The sequence below is a fragment of the Otolemur garnettii genome, unplaced genomic scaffold (genome assembly GCF_000181295.1).
Source record: "Otolemur garnettii isolate 467f Iridium unplaced genomic scaffold, OtoGar3 scaffold00088, whole genome shotgun sequence".
Lineage (NCBI taxonomy): Eukaryota > Metazoa > Chordata > Mammalia > Primates > Galagidae > Otolemur > Otolemur garnettii.
This window is the reverse complement of record NW_003852483.1, coordinates 7,396,550-7,407,850: the sequence shown is the minus strand read 5'-3', so window position 1 is coordinate 7,407,850 and position 11,301 is coordinate 7,396,550. Positions and strand designations below refer to the sequence as shown.

The 11,301-nt window shown below is 55.9% G+C and overlaps 1 protein-coding gene across 1 annotated transcript in view; it reads left to right on the top strand.

The window, feature by feature from the left end:
* The first annotated feature begins 3,806 nt into the window (after positions 1-3,806).
* The window catches only part of WNK2 (WNK lysine deficient protein kinase 2), a 124,411-nt gene continuing 116,916 nt past the window's right edge, over positions 3,807-11,301 (top strand). Inside the window, exon 1 of the mRNA XM_012808350.2 lies at positions 3,807-4,478. Coding sequence (XP_012663804.1) covers positions 3,807-4,478 — 672 coding nt within the window. The remainder of the gene's footprint in view (positions 4,479-11,301) is intronic.

Genomic DNA, 11,301 nt, shown 5'->3' with positions numbered 1-11,301 from the left:
ACAAGACCTGTGCTTCAGAGGGTAAGTTGCAGGTCTGCTCTGTTGCTCTTTTCCCAGAAGTGCTCCTTATGCAGGAAGCTCTTACTGAGCACCTGTTAAGTGCCACACTCTTGCAGCACCTGGAGACTGTCAAGGACTCCTGGGCTTTGGCTGCATGTTAGGACCACTTGGAAGTTTTTAAACACCTGAGGTCTGGCTCACCCCAGCCCCGACACAGTGGAATCTTCAGGAAAGGGGTTAAGGGTGTCTCAGGCCTTGGGGATGCTAAGGGGCAACTGTGTGTGAAACATATTGGGCTGTGGGGGACAGACAGGATCATGGCAGGTCCCATGGTGATTCTCACCAGCAGCTGAGGCATTAGTTCTCTACTCATTCATCCACCAGTAGAGAACTCCAAGCTAGAGGGAGTCTGGGGAGGTCGGACAGGTTCTGCCTTAGTTCCACATCTGGGCATTCTTTTTTCCCTTCTGTATTTACAGTTTTACTTTTAATTGTATTATCTGCCTTACCAGAATTGAATATCACTGCAAAATTCATCATTTCTCTGGAATCACAAAGAAAGTCCTACCTTATATTAACTTAGGAGACTGTTTGGGGGCCATTTTCTGATTTGTGTGTCATGCTTCAGAACATTTCTAATGGAACCTTATTATTAGAAGGCAACATAGTTCTTCATCCATTCCTCCCTCAGAGCTGAGTCATTCCAGCAGTGTTAGTTCATCCTGCACCACTTGACCTGCCTACCCCTGGCCTACAGGGAATGCCTACCCCTCTGGGAAGTGAGGCTAGGACTCAAAAAATGCTCTGGCCTGGGCATGCCTTTGCTGTCCTCTGCCATCACCTGCCAGGAGTGGGAGCCCAAGCTTTGACAGCCCCTGGTGCCCCTGCTAAGGCACATTGTCTGTCCTTTGTTCTGCCCCGACCCTTCCTCAAACCTCAGGCTTTCTTGCATTACCCCAGGCCACTCTTACCACCTCCCTGGGCTCTGTTCTCCCAGCCTGTCCCCCTATCTCTTTTCTCTACTGGAGCATCCTCCTCATGGTACATGTGGCTCAGGGGGCTCTAAGGGAGGTGGGCTGGCTGAGCTGGACTTGAGCACTAGACATCTATGAGTGTGAGTGGGCAGCAGATCCCAGGTGCTGATGTGAAAACCTGGTCACCTCTTCCATCACCAGGCAGGCACGATCACCACATGCTGCCAGCATGGCCTGTTGGGAGCAAGAAGAAGCCAGACTGATGCACACCTGCTTCAGAACATGCTTAACTCTATCTTGTCCTGGTTCTTCCTTGGGTAGGATTGAGTACACCTGTCGTGAACAGGACCCACGTACTTGGTACCTTTCCTGGACTGACCAAGTCCAGATGCATTGGTAGCCTTTTAAGAAGGACAAGCCAAGATGACTAGCCTAGTTTGTAGGGTGGGATACTGAGGCACAGGAAGGGCTGGGACTTATCCAAAGTCACCTCTATGGCTAGGGACAAGGTTGGGGGTGTTTAGCCTCACAAAGAAGACAGAAAAGCTCCTTATCCACCCTCCACCTCTGTCTGTAAAACTCCCCACCCTGGAAGGTGCAGCTTAGATCTCTGTCACTCAGAGTCTCTTAGACTTACAGAGCTGGCATCTCCTTGTGCCACCTTCTCCTTGTGTAGGCTCTGGGTTCAAGCCAGACCAGTTGAGCCTCAGACTGCATGCCTGTGTCACAAAGTAGATGTGAGGTTTAGAGAACATAAGCTAACAGGCTGTCTGTGGGAAAAGTCCTGATTTGAGGTGTGTGCTAATTTTCATAGCGTAAATAATCTCAGCATTGCTGAATTCAGGCTATTGTGTGGTGTCGCCAAACAGAGCTGGGAAGAGATGTGCACCCTCAGCCCTGGTGAGTCAATTTCAATTGGCGCCAGTGCCCAGTGGGGCCCCAGGAAGTGCTGTTTCTCTGGGTAACAGTTGGTCTGGCACACTCTTTCTTCTAAATTGTGAGGGTTTGTTATCTTCTCTGCTGGCTTTTATGTCACATAAGTTACTTTGTGCCAGGGCCTTCAGGGCCAACAGCCTATAGGCATCTTCATCTCTGAAAGCTTGTTTATATTTGATGGATGCTGATCCAGGGAAATGGAGACTGAGAACCCTAGCATCTCCTACCTTGGTTTCCTCATCTCGAAGTGGGGCCAATGAGTGTGTATCATAAAATCATGGAAAATGGGGTGAGAAGTTAAGGTGTCAGTTCAAGGCATTGTGTGGAGCAGTATGGTCACTGACACAGGCCATGTCCCTGCAGTAGGGCCAGAGATGCCCTGGAGAAGGCTTGCCTCTGGGACTCCAAAGGAAGAAGGAGGAGAGAGATCATGCAGGATCCCCTGGTGGCATTTGACAGAGGTGTAGAAAGAAGAAAACTTTGGTCAAGGGCCTTCTGGAAGCTGCCCTGTGCCCTCATCAAAGGCATCCCAGAACAGCGTCTGTTGCAGGAGCTCTGGGATTTAAGGCAGATAACTCCTGCCTTTGTGGCCTCTGCTTGATTGTAAAATGGACACCATGAACACTGTTACTTCCTTGGAGGATGGTGAAGTCATCATGGATCTTGTTGGTAAAATGAGAGCAGGGATGGACATGCCAATCCGGGACCACGCTGAGCCCGGGAGTGGGCTCCTAAGGGTGGCAGCACACCTGGCGGTTCTCTTCCTAGCCTGCGGGTTCTGCCCTGGCACAGGTCTCTGAAGTCTGATGCGCCGAGCTATGGCATGGTGAAACATTGAGCCTGCTCCTTTCTCCTGGGGACAAATAGTGCCCTTCACAGCTGACAGCACTGCGGAACATCCCCAAAAGCTTCAGAGGCCAGGAGCGCAGAGGAAAGTGAAGAGCCATAGGTGGGAGCCACCGGGCTGATCCGCAGGTGGCCGCGCGCTCTCGCTGGAGCCAGGTGGGCGTGCCAGGCCCCGCCCCCACGCAGGCTCCGGGGCTGGGTTAACAGACGCCCCGCCTTCCCCGCTCCGAGTAGGAGCCGGTGCGGGAGCGGAGCCGCGCGGAGCCGGCAGGAGCACGCGGGAGCGCGGCCCCGCAGTGGCTGGGCCCGAGGGAGCAGCGCGCAGGAGCGGGAGCAGCACTGCGACCCCACCCCAGCGCGGACCCCCGCCCCGAACTCGGACCTAAGCGCTGAAGCGCAGTCTCATCAACCTCGTCTGCTCCGGCCCCGGGCCGCCGGCATGGACGGCGTCCGCTCGCCTTGTGAGTGCCAAGCCCCCCTACCTGCCTCCTTTGTGTGCGCGCTGCGCCGCTGCAGCCCCCTCCCCGCGCGCCCCTCCCGTGCCCCAGGCCCGCGTCCTTTGTGGAGCCTCCGCCTGGCGGGTGCCTTCTCCCCACCCCCTCCTATCCCCCGCTGTCGGCCCTTCTTCTCCCTTCTGCAGCTTCCCCTGGGACAGTCCAGCGAGTCCCCCACCCGGGCGAGGGCTGGGCAGGGCGCGAGTACCCCTCTGCCAGCCTCCGAGTCCCTTCTGCAGCCCTTCCTGGGCCTTCAGGGACACCCTAGGCTGGTCCTCTCTCCCAGGGTCCCAGGGAAAGCCCAAGGCAGGCCCTTTCCGCGGGGCTGGGGCTGAGCAGGACACGTCCTCCTCTTCCCCAGCCTGAGCCTCCAGGTCAGGTCTCCAGCCCCTATCCTTGAGATCTCAAAGACAGCTCAGTAGGGCTGGGCTTGGGGGTTCTGCGGCTGAGCCTAGGCAGGGCGCGGGCCCGGGGGCGGCGCTGTCTCATCCCGTGGCTCGGGCAGGTGCGGCGGAGCCGGCGCTCACGCGGGCCTGTGTGTCCTTGGCCCGCAGAGATGGACGGCGATGGCGGCCGCCGAGACGCCCCCGGCGCGCTGATGGAAACCGGGCGCGGCGCGGGGCCCGCGGGCATGGCGGAGCCGCGGGCGAAGGCGGCGCGGCCCGGGCCCCAGCGCTTCCTAAGGCGCAGTGTGGTGGAGTCGGACCAGGAGGAGCCGCCGGGCCTGGAGGCGGCCGAGACTCCGAGCCCTCAACCTCCGCAGCCCCTGCAGCGCCGGGTGCTTCTGCTCTGCAAGACGCGCCGCCTCATCGCGGAGCGCGCCCGCGGCCGCCCCGCTGCCACTGTGCCCGCTGCCCCTGCTGCGCCTCCTGGCGCCCCTGGCACCCCAGCAGACCCCGGCCCAGAGCCCACGGGCACAAAGGAACTCACCCCAGACCCCGCAGCAGCCGCCACCGCGCCCGCCCTCGACGGCGGCCCCCAGGAGGAGGCAACTGCAGTGAAGAAGGAGGACGCGGGGGTGACCGAGGCGAAGCCTGAGTCCGGCCGAACACGCCGGGACGAGCCTGAGGAGGAGGAGGACGACGAAGATGACCTTAAGGCCGTGGCCACCTCCTTGGACGGCCGCTTCCTCAAGTTCGACATTGAGCTGGGCCGCGGCTCCTTCAAGACAGTGTACAAGGGTCTGGACACCGAAACCTGGGTAGAAGTGGCCTGGTGTGAGCTGCAGGTGAGGGCGCGCGGGCCTGCAGGGGGATGTTGGTTGGCGAGGCTGTCCTTGGGCACGTCCTTGCTCTTGTCCCCCATGCTTTAGGTAGCCCTGGAGGCCGTGGGGCCGTGTGTGTTACCCTTTGTGAGGGGTGGCTGGCACTGCATGTGAGGCCCATTCTGTGGCTGTGTGCAGGTTGGGGTTTGTGAGCCAGACTCTGAGGCGAGGTTGAGCTTCCAGTGTGCGTACCTAAGTGTGTGCACAGTGGGAGTGGGCACTGGAGACTGGGCACTTGGAGGGCGTGTCTGTCAGGCTGCTTCTCCAGTCCTCATGACCCACTTTACTGACCCAGGCAATCTGGACCGTTGTCTTTGTGTGGGGGGCTTCAAGGTTGGTGTCCAGTGTCACAGGGTGGAGCTGGAGCTGCTGTTAAAGTAGCACCTTCCTGAGTCCTGTGAGGTATGAGTGCCCTGGTGTGCATGTTTGCGGGGGCTTGTTCTGATCCAGGGTTCTGTGACCCGGGGCCAATGTCTGGTGGGGACCTGGGGCCCACTGGGCAGGGCCTGGAAGCACCATCAATAGTCTCGGTATTCTGAGGGCTCCATTTGTTCGCCAAATGGATGTGTGAGAGGTCTTAAAACCCAGGCATGAAGAATGCAGGTGGAGTATTTTCTTTTCCTTGGATACAGAGGCTCTGGGCATGTATTTTTCATAACCCTGCCCTCACGTTGCCTGTGTGAGCACCATCAGCCCTGGACAGTTATATAAAAGGCAACCCTAGCTGTCCTGGGCCAGGCTTGGGAGCAGAGGCCTTGCCTATCACGGAGGGTGGGGGCAGTGTTTATAGGCCTCCCTCCTCATGGGGGCAGCTGTTGGGCATGGGCCAGCCTGGGAGAGTGCTGGCTGTCTGGAGGTGTAAGCCTACTCCACTGGCCTGTAAAGTTAGCTGGCCTTCCAGGCCTGACGCAGGGCTGGGGCGAGCCAGGGCATGCTGGGTTCCAGGGCTGCCGGCCACACTGCAGGATGCCTGCGATTTTGGCTGAGAAATGGGATTAAGTTGCTGTGTCCTTCAGCCCCTGCAGGGTGGCCTGCATGTGTGTGCAAGCTGGGCTAATTTGGTGGGTATTGACCTGTCCTCAGCCTTTCTCCCAAAACAAAGAGCTCCAGAGGCCTCGCCTCCCATTGCCTCTTGGTTCTACTGTGGAAACGCAACTTTTCGTGGCAGGGTCAGTGTTGTCCTGTGGGATCCTTTAGGAGGCACTGAATAGCTGCCCTTCTCATGGCCCCACAGGTTGTGGGTGGCCTTGAGGGTTTAGGATAGGCAGCGGGTATAGCAGGGGGCTGTGGACTGAAGGTCCTAGAGGGTGCTGGGGCATCCTTGGGGCACAAGAAGGCAGAGAAGAGAGAGGATCCTGAAAGGGGAGAAGATGATTCTTGATTATGGTGAATGCCATGAGCCTTTCCTCTCTACCTTCCTGCTCTTCCCAGCTGACCTGGGGCATGGCATGCTGAGCACTCTTGGGTGCTGCCACTGAGAAATGCCTCTACAGCAGCGGTTTTCAACCTGTGGGTTGCGACCCACAGGAACTGTATTAAAGGGTCGCGGCATTAGGAAGGTTGAGAACCACTGATCTACAGGGTGGAAGATGGAGCTAGGGGTGCTGCAGCAGGCTGGCTTTGAGTTAGACCTCGGCAGCTGGAACCTGCTGATCTGGCTGAGGTACTGCTGGTGCATGTGACTCTCAGAGCTTGTTAATTCCCATTCCCTTTAAGGAAAGGCAGGAGGTTCTGTCTCTGGGTCTGTCCGCCGCGGGCACAGGGTGGAGCCTGGACACCGTCCAGGGGTATTTTTCTACTTGATCTCAGATGGGAGTGGGCAGCCTAGAGGAGGCTTCTGGTCTATACAGTGTTCTGTGCTGGGATGTTGTTACTGGTACCCCGAGATGTTATGGAAACTGTCCCTGTACCTCCCCCAACAAGAAGTTCTGCCAACATTTGCCCCAGGCTGGTGTGCATCTTTGGCGTCAACTCCCTCTGCTTCTTCTGGTCTGAGGTTTTCTATGAGAGGTTCTGGACCAGTTTGGAAGAGCCTTCTTTACTGAGAATCTGCTGTGTGTCAAGCCTGTGCTGAGAGCCGCAATATCACAAACCTTGAGAACTGGGGGGATGTGGAACCCACTGGAGTTCCCCCAAGGTCACCAGCTTGGAGATGTCAGGGGCACTGCAGGATTCGGGGAGGAGTGCCCCAGCTTGATGTGGCAGGCAGGCAGGGGCTAACTTTGTGCAGGGTCGTGGGAGAGGCTGGCATTAGGGCTACCTTTACTGTGTTCCTGGCAATAGGCAGGGATTGGTGCGAGGTTGGAATGGGATAGGGTAGGATGTAGTGCTACGGGGAGATTAGAGCATAGGCTGTGGGAGGGAGGTCAGAGTCCTTGAGGGGAGTGACTCTCCTGGGTAGAACTCAGGGTCAGGCCTCACAGACCACCACTATGCAGAGGGAGTGCCTGCCGGCAGGCAACAGGTGTGTATTCCTTCTCCAGGTGTGTTCGTTTTGTCCCAGGGAGCGGGCTTTACTCCACAGTATGGAGGTGATCATCTTGTACCTTGATCCCCAGCATTCCCAGCATTGGGAATCTGGGGCTCCTGGGAGGGTAGAAGGGGAGTTGTGGGGGTGTTATCATTAGCCAGGGAGCATTGTGGAATTTCTCTTGGCCTCTGCCTGTCTCTTCCCCAGAAGCACCTCAGCAGGCAGCAGCTCCCTTCCATCTACCCAGGTGCTGGACTCTGTTCCTATTCCCCCTTCTTAGCAGGCCAGGGGCTTTTGGGGCATCTGCTGGCCTCCTTGGAGAAATAAGCATCATTTGCTTGCTTTTCCTGGGGTTTCCTGCCAAGTGGAAGAAGCGCTTCCATTATAGATCTAGTAGCCTGGCTTAGAGGCCATCTGATTGCCTTTGATAAATTAACGTTGAAAGACCTTCATAGAGAGAGTTTTATTTGTTTATCTCACATTGAAGGGCAGTGAGATGTTTCATCTTCGGAATTCTCCATATGTCCAAAACTGAAACTTGAACTGTTTTTGTGGGAGAAGCATAAAATTTTATCTTCCTGTCAATTTTCTTTTGAATTAACTTTTATTCTTGGCATTGGAACATGTTATGGTAACAAGGAAGGAGGTAAAACCCACCTAGAATCCTCTTGCTCTCATTCTCTCTCATACTTTCCATGTTCCTGTGCCTATCTTTGGCCAGGTCTGGTCTCCATAGACAGTATGGGGTACTCTGGGGTCCCCTGTTGGTCCTGGGAGCAGGTGCTACCTGCCATGTGAGCTGGGCTACTCTATGGGGACAGGCCTGGGTCCTGCCTGGGCATTGGCCTTACCTTCTGCAGGGCTTACCTCTGGGGGGTGATGACACATGTGTCCGCTGTGGTATGACCAAAGCATGGTAATGAGGAGGTATCTGGCATGGTACAAGGGTCATCCTTTGGGTTAGCAGAGCCTTATCCCCTCCTTGTGGTGTTGAGCTCTGACTTCTTGTAGGACTGACACTATTCCATGTACCTTAAGGCTCCTGCTCTCATTTGCTGCCACCTTTGAGCTGGCCATGGGTCCCCATGGGTCCCCAAATTGAGAAAATGCAGGCCAGCCTGGACTGCAGGCTGGAGTCAGGAGTCAAAGATGGTGTGTTTGTCTTGGTTCACCGGTTTCTGTTGTGTCTCTTTTGGTGACCTGAAGGAAGCCTTGGTTTCCACCCCCGTGTTGATATCAACCCCACCCTGTCAGCATTCCCCCTGCTTTTAGGGAACATGGGTCCCTCTGTACCACCATGACCCTGCAGAAGGCCACTATGAGCTGCTGCTTCAGGGCTAGAATCTGAGTTTCCCAGGAGGGTGCCTGGGGGTCTGTCTCTTTCTAGGAGGCATTCAGTCTTTGACCCTCGGCCTAGAGTACTTGCTGGCCCTGGGAGGAAGAGGACTGGGGACTCCTGCTAGGCCTAGTACCACCTGAACCCTGCCAGCCAGGGACATAGGTCCCTGGTCTGCCTGCTCATGAAGCAGGTGTTGCTGCTGCTCTGTACTGCCTGGAAGGGGTCAGGCTCAAGGAACGGTGTGTTCCTGACTCACCACCCCCATCCGGATGTTCCTGTGTCCTGTCCATCTGCCTGTGCCCAAGAGGGAGTGACACTCACAGAGGCTTGCCGAATGCAGCCTGTTACCAGTAGATAGGTCCCTTCACTGTCCTCCAAGGACAGCTTTAGCTGCTCTACAGCTTCTCCCATGGTTGTGGGCAGCCCACTTCTGCCAGCAGTACACTTGCCCATCTTACTGGTAAGCCAGGCACATGTCCCAGGAGGACTTAGAGCCTGAGCAGTTTGTATGATGGCCCCTTGCAGGAGTCCTGGCTACCAGCCTCATCTGCTTTCCTTGTGGCCCTGCTGACATGGAGAGAAGATGGGACAGGAGGGGCAAATTGACATCTGAGTATAGGAGAGAGGGTTGGTGCTTGCTTGCTGGGGCAGGATACTCAGAGAAGGTTCATCCCAATTTGGCTGGCGGTCACCCCTCTTTTTTCATTCTCCTAATGCGTAATTTTATTGGAAGAGCTATAATTTGAAATCAGAGGGATGCCAACGCTGAGTTTGTTTTCCTGGGCGAGATGTTTTATGTGCCATGCGACCACGGTTTTGGTTTGGTTGGCAAGAGAGGTTGGCACTAGCTGCCCGAAATGCCTGTGTAGACAACTTTCCCTCCCTCCTGCCACGGCAGAACAGTGGGCACCCGAGCTCTTACAGGCCCTTCACCTGCCTCCCAGGCAGGGCTAGTGAGATCTGTTTTGGCAACAGTGATGTGTGAGCAGCCTGAGCGGCAAGTCACCATCATGGTAGCTCATCGAGGCTCAGGCACCATAGCTTATTCTTGGTTGGAAACAGATGCTCCTGTGGCTGAGTGGTATCTTTGGGGGCACCTGGTTAAGCCTGATTCAGGGCTAGGTTGCTGTGCTGCCCTCTGAGACACAGAGTGAGGACCCCAGGACACAGCACAGGCACGTGGAGGGCTGACCCCCACACATTGCTCATTTGCTCTGCTGTTGCTGAAGCTAGTGTTTTGTCCAATCTTGTCACATGGTAGGAGGCCAGGGAGGGCAGCTGGACATGCCTTCCTGTAGCCCAGCACTGGAACCCTCTGTGATGGCGGAAAAGTTATGTCTCTGTGATCTGTGTCCACATGTCCTACAAAGCACCTAGAACTTGGCTGGAGTAGATGAGCATCTGGGTTCTGAATTTTCCCCACGCTAAACATGGGCACAAATGGCTACACATCCCCAGCCACTCAGTGAGATAGTTTGCACCTACAGCTCTATCCTCAGCTCTCTGCCAGGTGGTTCCTTTTCCAGAGGATAAAACTGAGGCCCAGATGACATAGAGGTGGCCACGGAGGTGCCAGACAGACCCAAATGGGAATGGTATATAGACCAATTCACAGTAAGGTGGATTAGGGCTGGGGACGTATTGGGGCTGGACAAGGCCCAGGAGGTGCACGACTGGCCCTGGTCCTGTGCCTGAAACACCAACAGAGTACAAGATTGGGGATTTGGGCATTGAGGACTTGGATTTGGTGATAGCATTATGCCAGCATCAGACTTAAAGAAGGGCAAGATATACTCTGTGTTACTTGGAGGATCTGGTGGGGTATAAGAGTTGTGCCACCTCCCCCGCCCCATGATGTTTTCAGGGACTGGTTGAGGGATTACTTTGAGGTGGGGGGCAAAGCTTTGTTGATGGGCTGCTAGTCAGAAGATATCATCAAGAGAAGGGGAAAGAGTGGGCATTCTGGAAGGTTCCAGAGGCCAGGCATGTCTTGTGACCAGGGTTCAATGGTGCAGTCTTGTGTGTTCACTGAGTGAGCATGTTCTTTGCTTCTAGGCCCAAAGTTAATGCAGTGAATAGGACAGGCCACGACGCTGGGAGGCAGAGTCAACAAGATATCTGAAAATGCATTGAGTGGGTTGGTGGGATGCTAAGGTAGAGAGAGAGCCTAGTCCTTATAAGGTGACCTTGGGAGGTGGCAGAGTAAGCTGTGCGGACACTAGGTGGCAGGGGACAGCCTGTGCAAAGGTCCTGAGGCAGGGGCCCGTCTAACGTGGAAGAGTATTAGGCAAGTGCAGCCTTGTCGGGAGTGCCTGTAGGTGTGGCCAGAATTTGGCCTCTCTAACAGAGGGACAAGCCACCTTGGGCTGAGGCAGGGTCTGAGCAGAGGAAGGGCGGGAGCTGGTACATTTTTTGAGAGGTTCCCCTGGCTGCTGCTGGGATTGTTTTGGAGGTGGGGCAGGGAGCCAGTGAGGAGGTGACTGCCAATGTCCTGGTGAGAGACAATCAAGGCTCCTATCCAGAGGTAGGGGGTGGGGTGGGAAGGAGTATTGGATTGTGGGTGCATTTGAAAGTAGAGAGCACAGGATTCACTGCACATTGGATTTGAGGGTGGAGAAGGTGGGACTTGAGATGATAGCAGAGTTCTGAACTTGGCAGGATGTGGCTGCCTTCTGTTAAGGTGGACAAGGAAAGTGAATTTGGGGGAAGAGCAGGCCTTGGCTTGGGACATGCTTAACTTGAGTGACCTGTAGGCAGCCAAGGGTGGTCCTCCTGGGAAGTGGGGTTTCCCAGACAGAACCTGTGCCATGAGCCCAGGTAGGGATGCCCAGGAATGCTTGGATGGGCCAGGACTGAGCCTGAGGGGTGGTCAGGAGGGAGGGGCCCTGCCCAGAGGATCTGTCCCAGGATCAGCAGGGGCTGGCTCCAAACATGATTCATACAAGGTAAGTCAAAATAAGGACCTGCAGCTGCACCTT